Raw genomic sequence first — 24,709 nt, forward strand, 5'->3', positions numbered from 1 at the left:
TTTGTTTAGTTAATAATGTGATGCTGACTTGAACAGTGAAAGTCATCAGGCTGTTTATTCTGTTAGATGGGTTTTTCTATTAATGTCTGTTGTTCATTTAAAGATGTATTGCTGATATATGAGAAAAATACATTCCAAGACTGGACGTGACGACAGCAACATCGTGTCTGTGTCTTTGTCAGTTTTCCCCTTTACAGGCGTGCAACACTTGCACCACTTTGAGCTCCGGCCCACAATGCTCTGTGGTTGATATTGACCCCTCTAGTGACAATTGATGATAACTACTTTCTAAGATGCATTGTGGGTAATTTTGAGTGCACTACTTTTTCCCTCTCTGGACGTTCAGACACCCCCAGAAAATGGCATAACCACCGTGTGGGGCAGTATGTAGGGAGCTGTGTACACATCCTGACACAGCCTTCTTTTACATCATGCTAGCTAGGTCAGAATATGTGCCCTTAGCTAGCTAGGTTGATATATAGTGAAGAACAATTTTTGCTGGTCTTGCTAACAAATGAAGTTAAACCAAGACACAAAAAGTGTTCTTGGTTTTAATTTACAGAACTTTGTATTAAATAACATGAGAAAAATAAACTTCTTGGTATCAATGAAGTTCTTCAAGTTAAACATAATATTTAATGTCTATATCTATCTATCTATCTATCTATCTATCTATCTATCTACAACAATGTTGTTGTCAAATTCTCTTTTGTTAACATCTTTATCTGTACACAAGCTGTAGCTACTAACCCACTGGTCAAAGGACTTACAGGACACAGAGGTTACTTTGAGTGCAGAGTAATGCACGAATGCAGGGACAATTTGGCTACTGTGACGTCACCATCACCGCTTGTACTCTGGAGTTTGTGTTGTAGGTGCTGTGAGGTCATTCATGGCATGAACTAAACCTGGGCTTGTTATGCTCTGCCCATTTATGTTCCTCACCAGTCTGCAGTCAGTGTGTCTCTCTGGTTACGCTGGAGAATCATCTCGCTGTGGGTAAGGCTCGGCATGTTTTAGAGATCCGACCCTCCTTTCATACGTTACACCACTGACATCTATTCTCTAATGTTAATCTTGCTTTTACAAATAAATAAGTTGTGTATTTTTCCACATAACCTACCAGTGTTTACCTTTGATCTTTTGTTGCAGGTTTGAGCCAGGCTGTAACTCTAACCAGCTGCATTTTCTGTTTGTTAATCCCACTTTCAGAAGTTTGATTTGATCAGTTGGATGAACATGCTCACATGCCATTTAAAATCTGGATTTAGTTCTTTTGTTGAGTTTGGGACAAACAGAATAATTCAATGTTTTGTTTTTTTAGGTTTTATTTTTGGTTTCATGTATAAAAATTGATGGAATATCAAAGCGACATACTTTCACACTTATGCCTCATTTCTGGATTATTTTAATTTAGCATCAATGTGTTAGCATGCCAACCTGCTAGCATTGGTTTGGTTTTTGCATAATCCTAATTTTCTGAGTTTTACTTTGTGTGTTAAAAAGAATAAAAACCACATTTATAATCAATGATATTTTAATTTAATACCCGAGATCTATCATATTGTGTCAATATTTTATTATTTTTAATATAATTAGTATAATAATTTCTGGTATTTTGTAACATTTTCACTCACTCCAACTTACTTTCAAGTCATTATGTGCAAATAAAGAAGAAATAATCTAACTTTCACCTTGACCTTTGCCTGCATTTAAAAGTTAATATGCATTAACCTTTATAGTTTTATATTATACCAGCATTTAGATATACTCCTCATGTTTCCAAGTTTCTTTAAATCTAACCAACAACCAATCAATTAATTTCCATCCACCGATCAGGGATCCAAGTGCTTCTCAATGAACCGCTGCTTTCAGAGTGTTCGCTTTACATTTCCACCCTCTTGCCTTAACGAGACCTATTATTACCATGTCAGATCTAATTACACAGACAATTTACATGTGATGCAGCCCCTTCAAAACAATAATATACTAAATACTCCGCGGCGGTTCACAATGTGCGCCTGTGTTAATGCAACAAAGTCAATGCTGCTCTAATCAATTTATAACATCCATTCAAACATACTGCGAACGAGACGGTGACTGTTCGGTTTCAATCAGCGACGACGGGACAAAGGAAGTCGATCCCGGCAGAGTGAGAAATGGAGGATGTTGCAGGGAAAATTACCTCATTATGCCGATGTGTCTGTCATTTCTTTCCCTACCATTCTGCATCTATTTTTATCAACTGTTGTTGAACTGCTTGCTAATTGCTTGTAATTATCCTTTAATTTCCTTTTATTTTTGGTATTCACCCTGTAAGATCAGAAAAACGTCACATGAAATGTCTTAAATTCTAAATTAATCAGTGCCCTTAGTTTACAGAGCTGAACTAGATGCAGTCACATGCCCTGGATATAGGTAATATGATGCGTTTGTCACTTCAGAAATAGATAATTTGTGTCGCCACATGCCCTTCCTCCTCTTTTCCACCTCTCCTCTGCTGTCCTGTCCTCTGCTTTCATTCCCTTTTGTTTAACGTCTTATTTGCTTCTCTCCTCTCTGTTTAGGTATTCTGAGCACAAGTACAGCAGCCAGCTCCAGGAGACAGGGTGGTGCGAAAGGGGGGTGACCCTGGCAACACACCCTGCTGAGGTGAGGAGGCTCCTGGGGTTGAAGGGGACATGAGGGCCTGGCCACCACGGAGTTGAGAGGAGGGACAAGGTGCAGAGAAGGATGGAGATATAAGGGAAATATGGACAGGGAGCATCTAAAAAGGTGGAAAATGCACATAAAATAGGAAACAACAAAAGAAAATAGGGGGAACGATGGAGGAATGATGGACAGCTGCTCTCAAGGAGGGATAAGAGCCAGAAAACAAAAGCAAGGCCCGACGGATTTCTGACAAACACAAGTATAAATAAAGGAAGAGCAAAAGAGAGAGACAGTTATGTATCTCTAAATAAAGTGTCCAGATGTGACCTCCTCAGAGGGGGTCCGGCTCATGGCTCAACACTCATTAATAAGGTCACACAGAGGTGAGACAGACGGCTGACTCACTGCATTTCAACAGAAACAGCAGGAGGACGATGGGGAGTCGGGATCATCAGGTCTACACCCGGCTTTTCATATGCAGCACTCCGCGGCTTAATGCTGGGCTTTGGCAAGTCGGAAACGCTCAACGGACACTTCATCAGGCTTCGTACTCGCTAGCAAAGCTGACGTTTTTCCACAACAATGGTGCCAGGTGTCATGATGTGATCTCCCTTTAGTTCTGGTTTCCTGTTTTATTTTCTAGTTTTGCTGTTTGTGTCTTGTTTTCTATTTAGCCCTGTTCTATGTTCATTAGTTCACCTGTGTTCATTTAGTTCATTCATGTCACCTGTGCCTCACTGTGTTCTGTGTATTTATACTATAGACTGTATGTAAGAAATGGACGGAGCCTCTGTGACTTCACCAATAGGTTTCTGAAGAGCTGAATTGAAGCTCGGTGGACGGTTTCTACCATCACCATCTTGGCAGGGGCATGTGTGTCGTCTTGTCCGGAAAATACAAATATGGGCAAAGAGGTGGAGCTGAGAGGGGGGCTGTGAGCGTCATGGTGGATGATTGACATCGATTAAACTCAGAGTTGCTTGTAGCTAAGAGCTAACCTGGAGATAACAGGAGCTAACCAGCTAACGGAGGTAAGCGGGCTAAAGCTAAGTCACGTTGTTAACCGGCTAAAAACCGCGGTTGTTCAACGTTCTTCTTACTTGAAGCGGTAGATTGGGTACCTGTCAATCAAAAGGACACGCCCCTAAATATGCCGAATTTTTTAGATTAAATTACTTTTAAACGGGCGAGTTAGAAAAAAAATTCTCCATCTTCTCCTGTCCAGTTCTGGTGAGTCTGTGTGAATTGTAGCCTCAGTTTCCTGGTAGTTCTGGACACAACTGGGTCAAACCAGCTTGTTTCGTATTGATTGGTGGATGCTGGACTGAATCAAATCGGAAAATTGACGAATCATCATATAGTATCGTATCAAAGCTGATTTAATCTGCTGCCTGTAGACGCGTCTTTAGATCCGGTTCAGGTTAAAGGACTATGGAGCACGTCGAGTCAATGAAGAGTCCCCACCACTAATACAAACCAGCTATGTTTGTGTATGTGTGTGTGTGTGTGTGTGTGTGTGTGTTGAGGTTCCATTTGATGCATCTTACTCTGAAGTAACGACACAGAGGTATTACACATAACGTAGAACCACGCATGGACATGCACACATACATGAAAGCTACAATCACAGTAAATCTACCACACACACACACACACACACACACACACACACACACATATACATTATATACACACAAAAGGTAGAACTACATGTATAAGTACAATGCGACCTGTCTGTCTCACACACACAAATGAAAGCAGCATCACACACAACATCAAGGGGAACTTTGACACACACACACACACACACACACACACACACACACACACACACACACATATACATTATATACACACAAAAGGTAGAACTACATGTATAAGTACAATGCGACCTGTCTGTCTCACACACACAAATGAAAGCAGCATCACACACAACATCAAGGGGAACTTTGACACACACACACACACACACACACACACACACACTGTGCGCTCACACACACACCTTTCTTATTTAACCACATTAAAGCACTCTTCCTTCACAAACATACACACACACACACACACACACACACACACATGCATGTAAAAGCTTACATCACACTCTCAGACACTGACACAATGACCTGCCAGCTAGAACAGAAACACACACACACTCACATACGTATAGAAGTATGCATCAGAAATCTCCACGTATCCAATGTTCAACAAACCGCACACACACACACACACACACACATATGTACAGAAAACAGCAACACACACAATAAAAACTGTGTGTGGTTAAAAGTTAACATACTTGGAAGATAAATTCCATACATACAGAACTCTACACACACACACACACACACACACACACACACACACACACACTCTGATCCTCGTTGCTGCATGGCTGTGTGTGTTTCTGTGTCAGGTTGTGTGGCAGCAGATTAATCTGGCGAGGTTGCTGAGATGACATTAATCCCTTCGCTGATCATCTAGAGCATAACATCACTCTAATCTGTTGGGGGGGGGGGGGGGGGGGGGGGGGGGTTTAGAAAGGCAGACAATGTTGGGGGGGGGGGGCCGACACACACACAAGGAGAGAGTTTCACATCTTCCTTCTACGTCTTTCTGCTCCGTCAACACCTGAGCGAGATGGAAACCAGCAGCAACTAAATACAAAGGATTGTGGGAAAAAGCTTCAGCTTGAACCGAATGTTGCGTTTCGTTTTCAGCCGCGTCGCGTTTGTCGACGTGTTTTCCCCTCAAGCCTGTTCCATCCTCTACAAGAAGCAGGAACTGAGTTCTTGTTCTCAAGGCTGCAAGAGCAAGAAAAAACTTCTTCTTCGTCAGGTCCATCCATCCTCCAGGAGAAGCAGGTCTGCAGCGGGGAGGGATCACTGCGCGGGGCGATGTCTGCTTTATGTGCCATGAACCCGGTTGTTTTTCCTGCCGTCTTTGTGCTCAAGATAACCAAATGTTGGAAATGTGAAAATGAAGAACTGATTAAATTTTGGTGGTGATCAGGATCATCGTTTGGATTCAGGAATGTTTTGAAAGGATTCTTTAACATTGTGCTTGGCGGAGGTTTCTACTCTCTTCTAGTTTCATATTTAACGAGCAGCTTCGTCCGCGGTGGGGCGGGTCGTGCACGCGGCTGGATCCGAGTGTTTTAATGCCACATGTTCTTACTTTCTCACCACCTCAATCAGCTGTTTTATTAAAACAATCCGTTTAACCTGCAACAGTAAACACACGGAAGCAGCAACTCCGCTTCATGCTTTCTCCGTGTTAACCACGCCCACCTCACATGTCCGACCAATCACACGATACTTCCCGCAAGAAAAAAGTTCTGCCAGCCTGATGTGTTGAGAACTGTCTTCAAACGCGTCCACGAGAACAAAATGAGGTCATTTTCATTTCGGAGCCTTGAGAACAAGAAAAAAGTTTTCACTTCTCGTGGAGGATGGAACAAGCTTCAGTAGAGCGCTCCGTGTGATGAAGGAAGCCGGCGCAGGCCGAGCAGAGTCTCTTCCTTCACCGCGACATTACAAACGCTGCTGGCAGGGATGGACGTCATCAACACAACTTTATCTGTTTTCACCCACATCCACAGCAGATATCACCAGTCAGGGACCAGAACAAGCAGCGATGTCGGAACCAGCAAAGCAAACGGACAAAATGTGAGAAAGAAAAACTAACAAACCTTATAAAAACAGAAAAGATGATAAAAGAAAATCAGAATTTAAAGACACACTACAGAATTTTCCCGCCACGCGCCGCCCATCGACGGCTAATCCTGCATACTACCTGACCTGTTATCAAAAATCCATTTTAGGTCTAATAGGTCAGGTTTACCTTCATGACAACTGTGGGGAGAGTAATTTTTTTTCTAACTCGCCTGTTTAAAAGGAATTTAATCTAAAAATTCTGCATATTTAGGGGCGTGGCCTTTTGATTGACAGGTGCCCGATCTCCCGCTTCAAGTCAGAAGAACGCAGAACAACCACAGTTTTTAGCCGGTTAACAACGTGACTTAGCTTTAGCCCGCTTACCTCCGTTAGCTGGTTAGCTCCTGTTATCTCTAGGTTAGCTTGGTTAGCTCTTAGCTACAGAAAGCTCGGAGTTTGCTTGATGTCAATCATCTACGACACGCTCACAGCCCCCCTCTCAGCTCCGCCTCTTTGCCCATATTTGTATTTTTCGGGCAAGACGACACACATGCCTCTGCCAAGATGATGATGGTAGGAACCGCCCACCAAGCTTCAATTCAGCTCTTCAGAAACCTATGGGTGACGTCACGGAGGCTCCGTCCATCTTTTTATATACAGTCTATGTTTCTAACTCAGCGACACCTTTACTTCCTGAAATTTTTTTGTTGTTTTTTTTTTTTTTATTTTGAAAAGATTTTTAAAAACAATTTATAATGCATGTAAATTATTATTATTATTAGTTTTATTATTATTTATTATTATTATTAATAATAATAATAATAATAATAATAAAAAATAATGATAATAATAAACAATAATAATAATTTTGTTTCTATTGATAGAAAATGCAGCTATAAAATTTGATCATTGTCTCTACTTTATTCTGAAAAACTTGTTTCACTGTTTAGCCTTATTTTCAGAGGAAATGTGAGATATAAATCAGATTTAATAATTATTTTCCTCACCAGCAGAATTGTTAGTTTTCATTGTGAAACTTCAGAGAGACAAGGCGATATAAACATGCAGGAAAATGAGATTTTACCTGCTTGACTGAAAAATTGTTCTGTTGAACCCAAACAGTCACAGGTAGAAAGAAAAAAAGGATGTCTACAGCGCTGTGTGTGTGTGTGTGTGTGTGTGTCCATATCCCTGGCTGTCTCCGTCTCTTAGTGTTATCATTATAAAAGTAAATTGCACCTCCCCTGTGGCAGATGAAGAATATGATATTTCCATTTGTGCATCTCCATTGTCTGCTGGCGCTCTGCTTGTGCAGATCCTGCAATCACAACTCTGTCACAACACATCGCGCTCACAATGGATCACGCAACTTTCAACTTTCACAGACATTCGCCAGCAGAAAAGAGATTTGGCTGATTTGGTGTCAGCTGATTTCATTAAAAGCTTTGTTTTCTTGATGCAAACCTTGGTTTGCCGGCGTGGAAGCAGCTTGTTTAAACGCCGTGGAGCGTCATCAGCTCGACGCCTCGTTGCTTTTTCCTCTGAACATTTCCAGCTTGTGTTGCTGACAGTCGTGTGAAGCAGCTCTGGAAGATGTTTCCTGCTCCATATTGGGGAAGTCTCTGCCGCAGGGCCTGAAATGATTATTTTCTTTTCATACAGGAGGATTACGTCCTTTTCTGCTTCAAACGGAGGAGTTCATACGGCTTCTGACCTCAGCAGGTCTGAAACTTTCTTCCTCCGCTGACCGGAGTTTAGTTTTTTTTTTGTTTTTGTTTTTTGCTACTTGAAGTAAGTTATTGGGGTTTTTTGGTGAGTTTTAGATTTTTTTCCTTCAACTTTATAGTGCGACAAACAGAAGCATTTATTTTAACACGTAAACAGTTTTCTGTTAAACCAATATTTTACTGGTTTTACTGGTTTGACACAACACTCATCAACCAGTTTAACACGTCCTCATGCGGCTGGTTGTAAACATTTAATCAGCCAATCACAAGACAGCAGCTTCATACATCTAGTCACATAGACACGATGAAGACGACTGAGCATCAGAATTAGGAAGAAAGGAGATTTACGTGACTTTGAACGCAGCATGGTTGCTGGGATTTTCACACACAACCATCTCCAGTGTTTCCAGAGAAGGTCTGAAGAAGAGAAAACATCCAGTTTGTCTGGACCAGAATGTCTGGTTGGTGTCAGAGGTCAGAGGAGAATGGACAGACTGGTTGGAGATGATGGAAAGACAACAGGAAGTCCAGTAAGAACTGGTTCCAACCAAGATCTGCAGAACATCATGTCTGAACACACAACACGTCCAGCCTGGAAGCAGATGGTCTCCAGCAGCAGAAGACCACAGCGGGTTCCCTCCTGTCAGTAAGAACAGGAACCTGAGGCTACAATTCACACAGACTCACCAGAACTGGACAATAGAAGATGGAGAAACGTTGCTGGTCTGATGAGTCTCCAGTTCAGCTCCACATTCACATGGTAGGATCAGAATCTGCTGGAAACATCATGACAACATGGATCCATCCTGCCGTCAGGATCAACGCTTCAGGCTGCTGCTGGTGGAATGGTGGGGGGAGGTTTTCTGGTCCCACGTTGGTCCCCTTAGTCCCAACATGACCTGGTTTAACCTCCACAGCCGACCTGAGTCCTGCTGCTGACCATGTCCATCCCTTTCTGAGCACAGTGTAGCATCTTCTGATGGAAACTTCCAGCAGGATGATGCACCATGTCACAAAGCTCACATCATCTCCACCATGACGATGAGTTCACTGTCCTCCAACGGCCTCCACAGTCACCAGATCTACATCCAGCAGAGCAGCTTTGGGACGTGGTGGAACGGGAGATTCTCATGATGTGGAGTAACTGTGTGATGCTTCATGTCAACATGGAGCAGAATATCAGGAATGATGAGGACGACCATCAGTATTCATCTCTCTGACTTCCTCCTTTTTCATCTTTCCACCTGTTTTCAGTCACCTGTTGGTCTTCCTCCTCTTCCTCTCGCATGAAACCCGGAACGTATTAAATCCATCATTTGTCTTCCACTGTGTTTTAGTGAATTGTGACGTCTGTTTTATGTCTGGATAAACTCTTTTCAGCACGTTTACCGTGAAAAGTAGAGGAAACACACAGAAACGGGAGCTTTCTTTATCTCCAAACGAAGGTTTTAACATCAAACGTTTCTCCAGAGAAAGTATGAGTTTACTCAAAGCAAATGAAAGAAGCAGTGAGCGGCGGAAAGAGAGCAGATAGTGAGCTGAGAGATGACATCCTCCATATTTGATGCATCCAGTCAAAGGTAATTAAGATCTGTGTGAGGCTGTGTGTGTGTGTGCGTGAAAGGAGAGAGATTATCTGTGTCAGTGGCCATTTGCTCACAACTGGCGCCACATCGGAGAGAGCCAGAGGCAGAGAGCATCATGGGTAAATGAGCACACTGCCTGGCGTTATTCCACACAGCAGGCCGAGGGAGGCGGAGAGAGAGAAATCACATGCCAGATGACCTGTCTCCTCCACTGTGCATGAGTGTTTGGCATATTCACACACACACACACACACACACACACACACACACACACACACACACACACACACACTCGACTGCTCCAACAAAGTGGATCTAAAGTTGATGCCAGGAAAGAAGAGGAGTAATAAGACATGCTGAACTTGCAACCTACCCGTTAGCCTGGAGTTGGCGTACGGAGGGGAGAGACTGTCATGTGACGCCATGTACTGCGACCCGTCAGCGTAACCCTGGAGACGGGAACATGAAGGGGGCTTAGATCCTCCTATCTGACATGTTTGATATGCAGATTTTGCATCAGTTTACAGTAAAAACTTTGCTGTTGAATGAAATCTGATGCTTTTTTTCTGCCAGCTGACAAACAGCAGGTTAAACTATGAGCATTTTTACATGTTAGATGTTAATAAATGGAACATATTCACCCCCCCCCCCCCCCCCCCCCCCCCCCCCCCACCAAATAAATGTAAAATATTTTGTTACAGGATAAATAAAGACCTCACATTGAAAAAAAAATTCTGATTTTTCTTGCCGTGTTTTCATTGGTCAACAAATGGGTTAACAAAGGGTTAAATCTAAGCAGTTTACTGCAGTGTCTATTTAGGATTTGCAACCTGATATTTTTCATTTTCAGCACCTTTGTAAGAGTTGCAACAAAACTTTTTATTTAATTTTTTTTTGTAAAGTTGAAATATCTTTCAAACGATGAATCATAGTTTAGATCTGATATTCCAGAATTTTTTCTTGCAGATAAATTATATGAAACCTTGTTATGTTCTGATTATTTTGTAATTTACAGAAGATTAACTTCATTGTGTTTCCTGGTAGAACAGAAAGTTTGTTAGTCTTCCATCACGCTGTTGGATGCAGCGTGACACAGTTTGTCTCAACTTTCATGCAACATGCAGGACCTGCTGCAGGTTGTCATGTGGAATTGCTTTTTGTTGGGAAACTTTATGAAATGTGCTGGTAGACGTTTGTTTTACCCTCACAGTGATCCTGGTGATGAATATTCGTAAAATTTTTAGAAACGTTGTATTTTTAGAGTTTATTCCCATCTTAATTTACACAAAGATATGTATATATATATATATATATATATATATATATATATATATATATATATATATATATATATGTATGTATATATATCCAAACATTAGTCTTGGACTGTATATGCAATGATTACATTAGTGGTGAATATAACCAATAATGTCATCATTTAACTGAATTTTTGAGGTTTTACAGAGTTAACTGTTAAAAAAAGCAAGAACAGACATTTCTTCTTTTCCCTGAGTTGGCTAAAACAAGACATAAGTTTGGTCTGGTTCCATTGTTTCGTATTTCATGTGCAGATCGTGGTGTGATGGGTAGGGTTAGTTGTTCCATCACATCTCAGCCAGACGTTCCGTAAAACTATCCGTTCTACCTTTTACATCAGCAGAAATAACTCAACTGAAAACCGTCACGTTCTGACCATCAAACAAACTAAACTTCGAAGTTGTGCTCTAACAGCCATGGGAGCGAGAAGAAATGGCCGTTCTTTGGGGAGAATGTATTCTCCATTATCTTCTTTCTGTTTTCCTAAAATGACTTTTTAGAACCACAACTGAGTGTAAATAGATGCATGAAAACAGCACCAGCAGAGTTTCCAGTGATCTGAAAACTGCATGTATGTGGTTCATATGAACGAGACCAGTTTGTTCCTGCATGTTTTATATAGTCTGAAAAACACCAAATGTGTAGTGGACATGAATTAACATCAGACATGTTTTAACCAGAAGCTCAAATCACGTGAAAACACATCATATATGTGATATATTTCTGTAATTACTGTGTAAATGGTGTTAAAAACACTTTCTATGATCCAAAAGAAGACCTGTAAACACATCTGCTGTTCAGACCTACAGATTTAACATGTTGTGACAACATGATACCTTAGAAGAACGACTTCCACTTGCCCACGATGCTGCATTCGTCCTCTCCTCCATACCTGCGAAAGAAAAGAAGACTTTACCAATACAGCTTCAAATAAACTCATTTAGTGGAATAAACCATGAATGAAGAGGAATCAGACAAACGGCTTGGAGAAGATAACAGAATCCATCTATCCATTTATCCTTCCATCCATCCATCCATCAATTTATCCATCCACCCATTTATCCTTCCATCCATCCATCCATCCATCCATTTATCCATCCATCCATCCATCCATCAATTTATCCATCCACCCATTTATCCTTCCATCCATCCATCCATTTATCCATCCATCCATCCATCCATCCATTTATCCATCCATCCATCAATTTATCCATCCACCCATTTATCCTTCCATCCATCCATCCATCCATCCATCCTTCCATCCATTTATCCATCCACCCATTTATCCTTCCATCCATCCATCCATCCATCCATCCTTCCATCCATTTATCCATCTATCCATTTATCCTTCCATCCATCCATCCATCAATTTATCCATCCACCCATTTATCCTTCCATCCATCCATCCATCCATCCATTTATCCATCCATCCATCCATCCATCAATTTATCCATCCACCCATTTATCCTTCCATCCATCCATCCATTTATCCATCCATCCATCCATCCATCCATTTATCCATCCATCCATCAATTTATCCATCCACCCATTTATCCTTCCATCCATCCATCCATCCATCCATCCTTCCATCCATTTATCCATCCACCCATTTATCCTTCCATCCATCCATCCATCCATCCATCCACCCATCAATTTATCCATCCACCCATTTATCCTTCCATCCATCCATTTATTCATCCATCCATCCATCCATTTATCCATCCATCCATCAATTTATCCATCCACCCATTTATCCTTCCATCCATCCATCCATTTATCCATCCATCCATCAATTTATCCATCCACCCATTTATCCTTCCATCCTTCCATCCATCCACCCATCCATTTATCCATCCATCCACCCATCAATTTATCCATCCACCCATTTATCCTTCCATCCATCCATTTATTCATCCATCCATCCATTTGTCCATCCAACAATTTATCAATCCATCCATCCATCCATCAATTTATCCTTCCATCCATCCATCCATCCATCCATCCATTTATCCATCAATTTATCCATCCACCCATTTATCCTTCCATCCATCCATCCATCCATCCATCCATCCATCCATCCATCCATTTATCCATCCATCCATCAATTTATCCATCCACCCATTTATCCTTCCATCCATCCATCCATCCATCCATTTGTCCATCCAACAATTTATCAATCCATCCATCCATCCAACAATTTATCCATCCATCCATCCATCCATCTTTGTTCCTTCTCCCTCTCATAATTATCCAGCCTTTCCCCCTCTCTTTTTTCTCATTCATCCTTACTTTTCCTCATCTATTCATCCTTTCTGCTCTTCCATCCTTCCATCATCCATCTTTCTGTTCCTTATCCATTCATCATTTGAACTTTCTCCCTACATCCACCAGTCCTTCCTTTCCCTCCTTCATCTACCCTTCCTACTATCTCATCCACTCATTGATCGTCCATCTATCCCTCATCCATCCTTTCACCATCCTCTTCATCTCTCATCCTTTACCCACATCAACTTTTCTTTCCCTTCTTTATATCATTCTTTTCTTTTTTCCTACATACTATCTAAGGGTCCTAACTGACCTCAAATTACTGGCATCAATTCCCCACAAAGTCTCTGACTCCAGATAACCAATCAAATCTCTCCATTCTTTCATCAAACAGGTCGGCCTTCTTGTTGTGATGGTCCAGCTGGTGAATAAGAGCTAAGAATAGTGAAAGTACTCCATGTTCTGTTTCACAGATGCTTCACATGTGTCAAACAGTTGTTTATAATGTTTCCATGTAAAACCAACAAACAAATGTGATGCTTTGTACATTAAACGTGTCTAAAAAAGGAGCAGATGGTGTTCAACAAAATAACAGGTAAAGACGGTCTGGTTTGGGTCAGCAATGGAAAACACTCCTGATACCAAACAATAGGCACTATAACACTGAAAAAACTCACCTTAATATCTGAGTCGTTATGTCAGCCATCATGCTTTAGATATGTGCAAAAAAAACCCAGTATTATATATTTTCTGGGGAGAGTTTTACTAATTTAACACTACCAACCTGACACCCAGTCATTAAACTGACCATCTAATGACAAAATAAATATAAAAGCTTTAAATAAAATCACTAAATACAAAATCCACATGCACTTTATTACACACAATTTCCTTAACTACTGTCTTAATACCAGATACTCCACAACTTTTCAGCACAACCACACACTCTCAACTCTTAATAGCCTTTATAAAAGTGATGTTTCGTCTATAATCAACCGCCGCGGCCGACATCACTATACCTCCATTCCCCATGCCATTAAATATTATTGATTATGATTGTGGGAGCTTTAATGTGTCTCTACAAAATTTAATGGCTCTTTAAACTCCTTGCAGACCATTAATCCCAGTGTCACCGCACAGGATCACAATGCTGGACAAGCTGGTCTGCAGAAAGTCAAGATGCAGGTGACCTGAGAGAAGTCGAGTCCATCGAGACATTGTTGTGACATTTACCAAACGAAAATGAGATAAAAACATTCTTATAATAATAATGAAAGTTAATCTTATGGTAAATTACGAGCAGACAGGTGTCAGGGTTCAACTTATGGGGACAAAAAGTACATTAAATATTTATCTTTTCATTTTTTCTCCATTCATTTTAAGAGTCGCAGGAAGCTGGAACCTATCCCAGCAACCACTGGGTGAGAGGCATGTACACCTGGACAGGTCGCCAGTCCATCACAGGACCACACAGACAGACAAACAACCATCTTTTCATTTTCCTAACAAAATATTTCTCAATTGTGAATCTAAAATGATCAGGTTAACTCGTGTCCTGTCTTCACATTGGTCTGAACAGAGGGAGAGAAAGATATTCTGCACATGGCAAGGCAGGTTTATTTATATAGCACATTTCATGCAAAGTGCTTCACGTAAAAGCATTAAAGCATGACAGCGAGGTGCAAAGAACGTTAAAAACAAAACGTTTCAGAGAAGAAGCGAGATTAAATGAAAAGATAACAGTGTTGGGAACTGACAGTTACTTTGATAGATGATAGATCAGTTCATCGAAGTCTTAGGAAATGTGTAAATACTGCAGCACACACACATACGTACACACACACACTTGCACTGTATGAACAAATCTCTCTTCTATAAGCTTTCCTTTGTGTCCGTGTGTTGTGAGCAGCTTACATTCATTGTGGAGTCATTTGGTGTGTCAGCTTATCTGAGTGTGTGAATGTGTGTGTGACAGATCATCGCAGAAATAAACTGGTTCGGTAACAAAGAGCCGTTTGGTTTGTAGCCAGAAGCTGATGCCTTGATAAAACTACCTTTGGGCTACAAATGTGTAGAATCAGAAAGAATAACATGGAAGGAGATTTACATTCATTTCATTACAACAAAAAAAAAATGCTAAATTGGATTTAGGGGTACCTTCACACACTGTCAGGGATTTATACTCACAGGCCAGTTTGTTAGGCACACTGGTTTAATGACTTGTTCACACAAGTGAACACTTCTGTTCTCGCATCCAACACTAGCTAGCATCATGTATGCTAATGCTAAAACGGATCAAGGTAATGGTTAGCATTTAGCGGAAACATAGCAGCTTGTTATTGTTAAAAGTTAGCCATTAGACAGCAGATAGACTCTTTAATAAATTTAAAAAAAAAAAAAAAAACCTAACAAAAAAGCTACATGTGATTTGTTTTAGTCTTTTCTTGTGCTGCCATGTTGGATGGCAAAAAGCTAGGATGCTAGTGAACTGTTTCTCTGCAAGAATAGCGCTAGCGGACTTCACGCTTTAAAAAAAAAACAAAAAACATTTTAATGGTCATATCAGATATATATATCTACAAAAAAGGTGTGGTTTGGTGTTCAACCATGGACTATATATAAAAGATGGACAGACCCTCGCCAGTAAATTCCTGAAGAGCTGAATTACAGCTCATGACGCAGTTCCCATCATCGGCATCTTGGCAGCATCACACGTGTCGTCTCTTCCAGAAAATACAAAAATGGGCAAAGAGGTAGAGCCAAGAGGGGGGCTGTGAGCGTGGGGAGGGATGATTGACTTCCATCAAACTCTGACCTGCCTATAGTTAAGAGCTAACCGAGCGAATCCAGAGCTAACAAAAGCTAACCAGCTAACAGAGGTAAGTGGGCTAAAGCTAAATCACGCTGTTAACACACTAAAAACCAGAGTTGTGCTAGATTCTGCCTTCTTGCAGCGGTATATCCAGTACATGTCAATTAAAAAGACATGCCCCTAATTATACCAAATTTTGAGATGAAATTACTTCTAAGGAGGAGTTATGAAAAATTCCCACCCCCTTTTTTTTTTTATTGTAAATTCAGTTGTCACAAAATAAAATAATGAAAATTCCAGTCAGAGCCTATTTTTCTCCTAACTTCTAACATAAAATGTTCATATCAAACTAAACTTCTCAATGTGGTGCCTCCTCATATTTTAATCTTTAAACACCTCAACACACTCATTGCATATTAAACACATCGGTTTTGCGCTCAAATGTGACGGCAAAATAAACAAATACTTATCAGTCCAGGCGGGGTTAAATCTGCTGTTTTTGTTGTCAGTTTTGCGTTTTGGGACAGAGAGCGACATGCTAGCTAGCCCTACTCGTAAAAATTCAAAACACAACAACATGTGCAGGGGTTGATGTTGCTAGGCAACCAAGTGTTGCATTCATGGTCTGCACAACTGTAGGATTGTAGGTACTTAATCAGGTTCTTGATTAATATCTTTATTCTTTTACATGAGCTGGGCCACATAGAAGTTGGTTCTGGGCTGCATGTGGCCCAGCTCATGTAAAGAATAAATCGGGCTGCGATTTGAAGAGGCCTGCTCTAGTGGATGAGGGCAGAGACTTCTTTTTGTGCTCAACGCTTGTATGATTTTCCAAACTCCTGTCTTACAAACATCCAAAATAAATGGAGATTTTTATACTTAGTTTAGCCCCCAAAGACATCTCCAATTCACTAGCCAATCGATTGCAAATTAAACTTTTACAAGTTGTTAACGGCTTATTAATCTTTAATGGGCGGATGGAAGTTGATGATGAAAGTTGTGGAAAGTTCCCTACACAAAGTATTTCATCTTCATGTCATAAAAAACAGCAGGTGCAGACAAAGTGAAAATCAGGGCGGTGTCCGGGTTATATTTAGGAAGTTAACACTACTGTGAGAAAATAATGAAGTGTTGACTGTTAATTGAAATCATGAAGGAAAATACAAGTTTGTAACTTTTCATTGACTCATGTCTCACATTGACAACATGCTGAAGGTTGAATTTGTCACAAATCCAACCAGCTTCACTGCAGTCACATTTCAACAGAGAGAAACTGGTGGAGGCATTCGCACCAGGATAGTCCAGGTGACTGATTGGACAATGATTGTTGAAAATTTACACAACTTTATACCATTGGTTTGTGTTCAAATGGCACTTCAGTCCGAACAACGTCACACGGTTGGAAGTGGTCGCTGCTGGGTTAAAGTCAGAGGGTCATAGTGCTTCTTTAAACTGCTACTTGACCAGTCGTGGTCAACATATCGCTGAGAAACACCTGATGATTCAGGAGCTCCTGCTTTGAAAAACTAAACACAAACATGTCAACTTGATTTAAAAATCTGTTTTCTAACATTCAGCTCAGATTAAAGTGGAAAATAATCCGCTGAATGACCACTTTGGATACGGAAAAAGCAAACAGCAAATAAAGTATTTTTGAGAATAAAAGGAATTATTGGCAGGAGACAAAAGTTAGAAAGCTGGTCCTGAAAAATGGGAGGTGAGGAAGCTGAAGTGGACAGCGAGGAGAAGAGCAATTAAAGGAGGCGTCCCTCCATATTAGAGTGCGAGGAGGTGAAGATTGGGTGAGAAGGAGGGGAGGAAAATGAGAGGAAAATACAAGTTGGTGGGCAGGAGTTGAAAGATGTGGAGGAGGAGGAGAGAAGGAGGAGAGAAGGAGGCATCCATGTGTCCTGCACCTGATAAGGCCTCCAATTGAGGGCTATAAATTACACAAGAGAGAGAGAGAGAGCGAGCAAGAAAGAGAGTTAGAGAGAGAATTTACACACAAGCAGGGAAGCACACTCTTAAAAGCACATTTACACACATCTTGCATACATACACACACACTCAGAGCAGGTTATCTATCATCAGTTAATGAACTTAGACTGACAGACAGCCCCATGTCTCTCACACTGATCCTATTAAGACCTGCCTGACACAAAACAGACTCTTATTAATACAATTAGCCCGTGTGTGTGTGTGTGTGTGTGTGTGTCCGAACACTGAGGACAAAAACAAGTCTGTATCCAAGTATTACCACCGAGCCTTTTTATCTTTTATATAAGTACATATTTGTGTGTCATCATGATTTTTAAAATTTTTCTATTTTATTTTTGTTGCACTCAACAAAAATCTGTTTTAAGAATTAAATTAAACTAAATTAAATTAAATATGATTTCTTTAACCAAAAGAGAAACGGCATTGTTGTTGCAGTTTTGTTCTTTAAAAGATAAAATCCTGAAAGTGATGAGTTGATATTTGTTGGTAGATGATATGTGGAATATGTATGTTCACATTAAGGTTAGCTCACCACTGTGGGACACAACTGACCTCATAAATACAAAAAAAGCTAAATATTTTAAGCATAAAAAGTTTTCAAAACAATCATATTCAGTTATAAAAAAAAAAAAAAAAAAGAACTGTTTGAGTAAAAATGTGAAAAAGACATTAAGTGAATTAAATAAAAACAACTAAATAAATTAATGCTAAATTAAATAAAAATAAATTAAATTAAAGCAAAATTGAATCAATTAAAGTGACATAATAAATAAGTAAATCTAAAACCAAAGTAAAATAAAATAAAATGAAATGAAATAAAATAAAATAAAATAAAGTGCAACTGTGGAATTTTTTTTTCTACCAAACATTGTATTTTTTTTTCTTCATATTTTTTTCTCCAGATCTTAAAGGCACATTATGTAACTATCTGACCATAAAACTCTGCGTCCTGGATGACACAGTAACATCTATCATGTGTATGTCTAGAGCCGCTGCTGCCCAGCAGCATCCCGAGGCCGAGAAACCGACGTGACGTTTCGCTTCAAGGTATAATAATGAACTGGCTGTTCTGAACACACAACGTCGCTGATTCAGCAAACAAACACAAGATTAAAAAAGAGAAAGAAACAGAACAAGAGTCATCGTCAGATCTGCTAGCGCGAGAGAGCTAAATCAGCATCCATCTTTCATCCTGTCTCCTCTCTGGTACCTCTGCAGCCAGTAAAAGTCTTGTGTGTCAACTGTTGTCTTAAAGTTTTGAGGTCGAAAGAGCATATGATGCTTCTTTAAACAGTTATGTGGTTGTTGACCTGCAAGTCAGCACAATCAAATAACAATAAGGGAAAAGAACACAAACAAACAGTAAACTATTGATCCATTTAAGGTCTTTAATTATGAGACCATGAAGTGGAAATATTATATGACGATTGAGCAGAAAATCCTGCAGTATTTGATCCTTTTTGCACAAAGTGAGACAAAAAGTGAAGAATTATTTTTAGAAACAGGCATTTTCTAACCGGATATCAGACCTGAAGAACATGATAATTACATATATGTATGATTTCAAGAGAAAATATTTTATTTGCATCCAGTTCTGTCAGCTCTGATGGAGCTAGCATCCACGCTAACTCTTTTGGCTGATAGTTTGAGTCGATGTGTTTTCAATGGAGCTTTTTTTAAAATCACTGCACATCTGATTAATGGGTTTTTTTTTGTTTACAAGACCTACAACTCCTTTATAATTTATGCAAATACAAATATGCCTCATAACTGTTACATATTTTCCATCCATCCATCCATCTTGGTCCAGTTTAGGGTCGCAGCGAAGCGGGAGTCTATCCCAGCAAAGTGTGGGCAACAGGCAGGTACACCTGGAAAACACACCAGTCCATCCCAATGGTTCCATATTCTATTAAGCAAATAAAATGTCATTATGTGACAAGTCCGTCCCCAGCAGCTGTCCCTTATAAAGACACCTTTCCAGCAACGCGTCAGCTCAAAGCAGCAGCATGAAGACGCTTCTTTATTTCAGGAAATATGCAGCCATGACGTGAAAGCTTGTTGACAACCAAAGACACAAACACAGACACACACGTGTGTTGATAATTGTAATAAATGGTCTCTGATTGACAGAAATGGAGACAGTGGTCACGCTGTGAGACCATCCAATGTGTGTGTGCACCTGTGTGAGCTCTATGGCTCCACTGTTCTCATCTGCTCTCCAACCAAACTATAATTAACTGTAGGCGTCCCCCAACCCCCCCAACCAGCATGCCCGACCAGTTCCACTCTTATCTGGATTTTTCTTACAAATAGTGAAGGATCCAAACAAAAATAAAGGTGAAGCAAAAAGATGAACTAATTATATTATTGTCGCATTTTCCTAACTTCATGCAGCAGTTTCCATCTTTCTCACCGGGATCTTTTTTGCATTTATATACCATCAAAACATGTTCATTATATTGTGGCCATTCCAGTGGCGACGCACCCTCTGGTTACTGGTGGGCTGGCCCCTGGTCTGAGGGGATCCCCAGGATATTGTTTCCACACAGTTTGCCAAGCCAGATGTTATTTCTTTTACGTTTATTCTTTTCATAATTATTATTAATGTGAACGCCCATGGGGGAATTGACATTATTGAGATCCTGTTCAGCCATTTTTATTATTATTCCGCCAAACTTTGCCGTGCTACTCCTCCTGCGCCGTTCAGGTCACTTCAGTCGTTTACCTCTCAAATCCTGCAGCTCCTTTGGGAGATGTTTGCAACGACTTTTGTCATTTCAAATCTTTGTCATTTTTGAGATATTTAGCATTTTGTAAAAAATTAATTCAGCCTTGTGATTGGATAAAAGTCTTCAAAACCCCACTGTGCATTGGACGTTGCAAAAATTCAGCTCTGCGATTGGTTTCAGGGGTTTTGGAGCTCTGCACCAGTTTGCAGTGTCCAGTTCATCAAGTTCCCATCCCCATTGTCTTTCCTGCAAAATGTTTGGCACACTACTCCTCCTACATCTTTTGCCTCACTTCAACCATTCAAATATCAAACTGTTCAGCTCATTCAGAATATATGTACTATGACTTTTGGTCTTTCTAACATTTAAACTTTTCAAGTTATTCACGTTTTTGCCAAATGTTAAAATCATCTCCAGTGATTGGACAAAACGGATTGGTCCATTTTGTGCACCGGGACACAGGTACGCATACAAGGCACTGGTTCAAATGCAGCATTTAACATACAGCTCCGTTGTCGTTTGTCGACTGTTGCTTGTGGGATGGCGTGGGATTGTGCAGGCTACTCAATGTGAACTATTGGTCTCAGCTGCGCACTTCAAGGAGCAAAGGAATTTATTTGCAAATGTCCCAGTTAAATATGAAGGATTTGTTCCAACAATGCTCCCTGCAACATTTCAACAAAAAGTTTTTCACATTAAACAATAAAGTCTGTCACATCTTCACTGGAATTTAGTTCAACCTCGCACATGTTTTTGCAATCCTGCTAATTACACCCTGCTGGAGGTTTTTAAAAAAAAGGCAATTGGAAAAAATTTGAACGCTTTTTCCAAGGTGCAACATAGAGAACAAGTGGCATAGTGAGTAAGTCAGTGTCCTTCAATACAGGAGGTCATGGGTTCAAATCCCGCTGTGGGGCTATTAGAAAAACTGTCAGTTGTGCCTTTTTTTTCAGTTTCTTACAATTTCTTTCTTTATGCAATTTCATTTCAGTCATTCAGCATAGTTCAATAACTGGGCATTCACATTTGCTATTATGTCAATAATAGCTGTTTCTAGTTATTATTAATATGATCATTTTTGTTGGTTAAAGAGACAGAAGACTATTTTAGAAGCTTTATAAGGCAACATGAGTTTGGGGGTGTGTCAGTGTGTGTGTTTGAACAATGATGTGTCTATTTGTTTTACTTGTTTTAAGATATGTAAGACACTTTGAACTGCTTCTTGTATAAAAGGTGCTATATAAATAAACTTTGATTTGATTTGATTACATGTTAGGTATATTTCTTGACATCACCTTTGTCATCTGCTCATCTTTTCTTTTTTTCAACCATCTTAATTAATATAAAAATTCATATAACCTGAAATTTTAAAAAGATGATTGAGTAGAGTAAAATAAGCCGATTTGACCACTTTTTTTCTGTGATAAAATGATGGTAAATGGACTTATAAAGCCCTTTTCTAGTCATGTTGACCACTCAGAGCGCTTTACACTGCATGTCACATTCACCCACTCACACACATTCATCACACACCGATAGGCATGTTGGGGGGCAACTTGGGGATCGGTGTCTGGAAAGAGGATTCGATACACACATGATAAATAAATGGAAAGAAAAGCAACATTTGCCCTTCTCCTGTATTTTTCTATTGATGAGAAATAAAAACCGGTCGCGAGTCTTAAACCTGCCCAGTCAGGTTACACTGACAGGAGCCGTTTTGTTGATACCTGCTTTAAAAACTTTGTGTGATTCGACAATGCTGGTGTTGTTAAAACCCCCCAACGGTACGCATGGGAGGCTGTAGCGGTGGTGATATGAAGTTTTTGTTGTTGTTTTTGTTATAGGTCAAACGTTTTATCTGCATCATTCCGCCGTTTTAAAAACGTGAAAGTTCTTATTATTTCAACTCCGTCCCAAAGTAAATAAATCTGTTTAGTTTCTGTGTTGATTTTATCATTTCATTGTGATTTCTGCTATTTGTTGCTGCTTTTTGCAACTTTTACACCATCTGGAAAGCTTTTAATGTTTGATGCAAAGCACTTTGAATGGTCTGGGACATGCCGTGCGCCGTACAGATAAACTTGCTTTTACAATCCAAATGCATCTTTTATGAACCAGTAACACCATAGTCCACCTCACCATGAACCCACATGCTCAAACCGCATCGACGGTGACAACAACCGAGGAAAACTGTTGCATTCATGCTGTAGAAACGGCTGCGCTTCATGTAGCTAAACCCTCTGCTGCTCTATGACCTCATCTGGATGTTGACCAAGCTTCTACACACACACACACACACATATTGATATATATACATTTAAGGCAAAGCAAAAATATGAAAACTGTCTTGGAGTTTTTGGGGTTTGAAGGCTAAAAACAAGAATTTTAGGTGGATTAAATCAGGCAAAGATCACAAATTCCACAGTTTTTCTTCAGTGTTTCTTACAGATAATTACTCTGTGGAGGTTTGATTGATGTTTTTCATTTGGATCGATGCTTTCAGCTCTTTGACCATTGAATGGATGCAGACTGATGCATGTTGAACCCCTTTGCCCCCCACTAGAGGAAAAACCATTAGGTGTCTGGACATATGACAACCAGCGAGGGAGAAACCATAGTTACTGTGTCATGTGACCTCTGGCGGTTCCTGTGAGTGGAGGGTTCTGTTAGATGGATCAGACCTGGGGATGGTTTCCATGAATCACAAATAATTGTTAATTACAGCCACACAGCTGGATCAATATCTGAGGAAAGAAACTTTCCTGCAAGACAAGAAGACGTTGAAGGAGCAGCTCTCAGGAGAGGAAACAGAGAAAGAAAGGAAAGAAAGAGTGTAAATAAGGAGATGAGAGATGAAACAAGGGAAGAAAATGAAGGGAAACAACAGGAGAGAAGAGAGGAAAGGAGATTTTAGGACAGGAGAGGAAAAAGGCGGGAATAATAAATCAGAAAAGAGGAAGGAAAAGAGGTGATGCTGATAAAGAATATTCCAGAGAAACAAAAAGAGGATGAAGAACAGAAAACACAGACAGAGACGTCATTCAGTCGTCTCAGTTAATACGAGAGAGAAAGCTTCTTTTACTTTCCCTAAACTACAATCATGTTGTTACCCTGGGTACACACACACACACACACACACACACACACACAGTTAAATAAGACATGAAGAATTAAGAATCAGATTACATCTCCTCATTCAAAGCTGCTTAAACTGTCTAACACCCTCAATCCCAGAGTGCTTCGGTGTGTGTGTGTGTGTGTGTGTGTGCGTGTGTGTGTGTCGCCGGAGGAAGTGATGCAAGCATCACATTCAGGAAGTCGACCTCGCCCTCTTTTCTTACATCATTTGCTCTCTCTCTACTTTCCTTCCTTCTTCACCAGTTTTTCTTCATTTAACATCATTTCTTCTTTTCTTTCCTCACGTCTCATTTTTTCCCGCCTGTTTTCCGATCTCTTCTGCTTTCTTTTCTTTCTTTTCCTCAGTTCTCTTCCCTCTTCTTAAAACTCTTCTTTTTCAGCTTTACTTTCCTTTTCTGTCTCTTCTAACGCACCAGTTCATGTCCCTCCTCTTCCTTCTTTCCTCCTTTCTGTCAGAGTGAGGATGATGAAGAAAAGGCAACTTGTCCTCTCCCTATTTGGATGTCCTGTAAGTAAAATGAGGCACTACAAGGCGACACACCTCCGTCTGAAAGTTGATACCGAGAGCTATTATGTGAAAAAAGTCTGCTGTCGTCTCCATGGATACAGAGCGCAGATCAAACAGACGGTTGGAGATGAAGAAAGACATGCCGAATACACTGACATCTTATTACCATGGCAACAACAAAAGACGATAAGATTGACCATCATCAGGCCTCTTGATGAACCAAACAAATAAATCTGATGGAAATGGTTTAAACTGACAGAACCGTCCGACAGGAAGTCCAGCAGAACGGAGCGAACAGCAGGAATACGGCGAGGCCCC

At 40.2% G+C, this 24,709-nt stretch overlaps 1 protein-coding gene across 3 annotated transcripts in view; it reads right to left on the reverse strand.

Annotated features, from left to right (window-relative positions):
* The window catches only part of tcf4 (transcription factor 4), a 283,617-nt gene that overhangs the window by 192,025 nt on the left and 66,883 nt on the right, over nucleotides 1-24,709 (reverse strand). For all 3 annotated transcript variants that reach the window (XM_079256445.1, XM_079256444.1, XM_079256446.1), the window contains 2 exons: nucleotides 11,775-11,830; nucleotides 9,995-10,070 (listed from right to left, as the gene is read on the reverse strand). In XM_079256445.1, the coding sequence (XP_079112571.1) occupies nucleotides 9,995-10,070; nucleotides 11,775-11,830 (132 nt within the window). The remainder of the gene's footprint in view (nucleotides 1-9,994; nucleotides 10,071-11,774; nucleotides 11,831-24,709) is intronic.

This window comes from Telmatherina bonti (assembly GCF_933228915.1).
Source record: "Telmatherina bonti genome assembly, chromosome: 17".
Taxonomy (NCBI): domain Eukaryota; kingdom Metazoa; phylum Chordata; class Actinopteri; order Atheriniformes; family Telmatherinidae; genus Telmatherina; species Telmatherina bonti.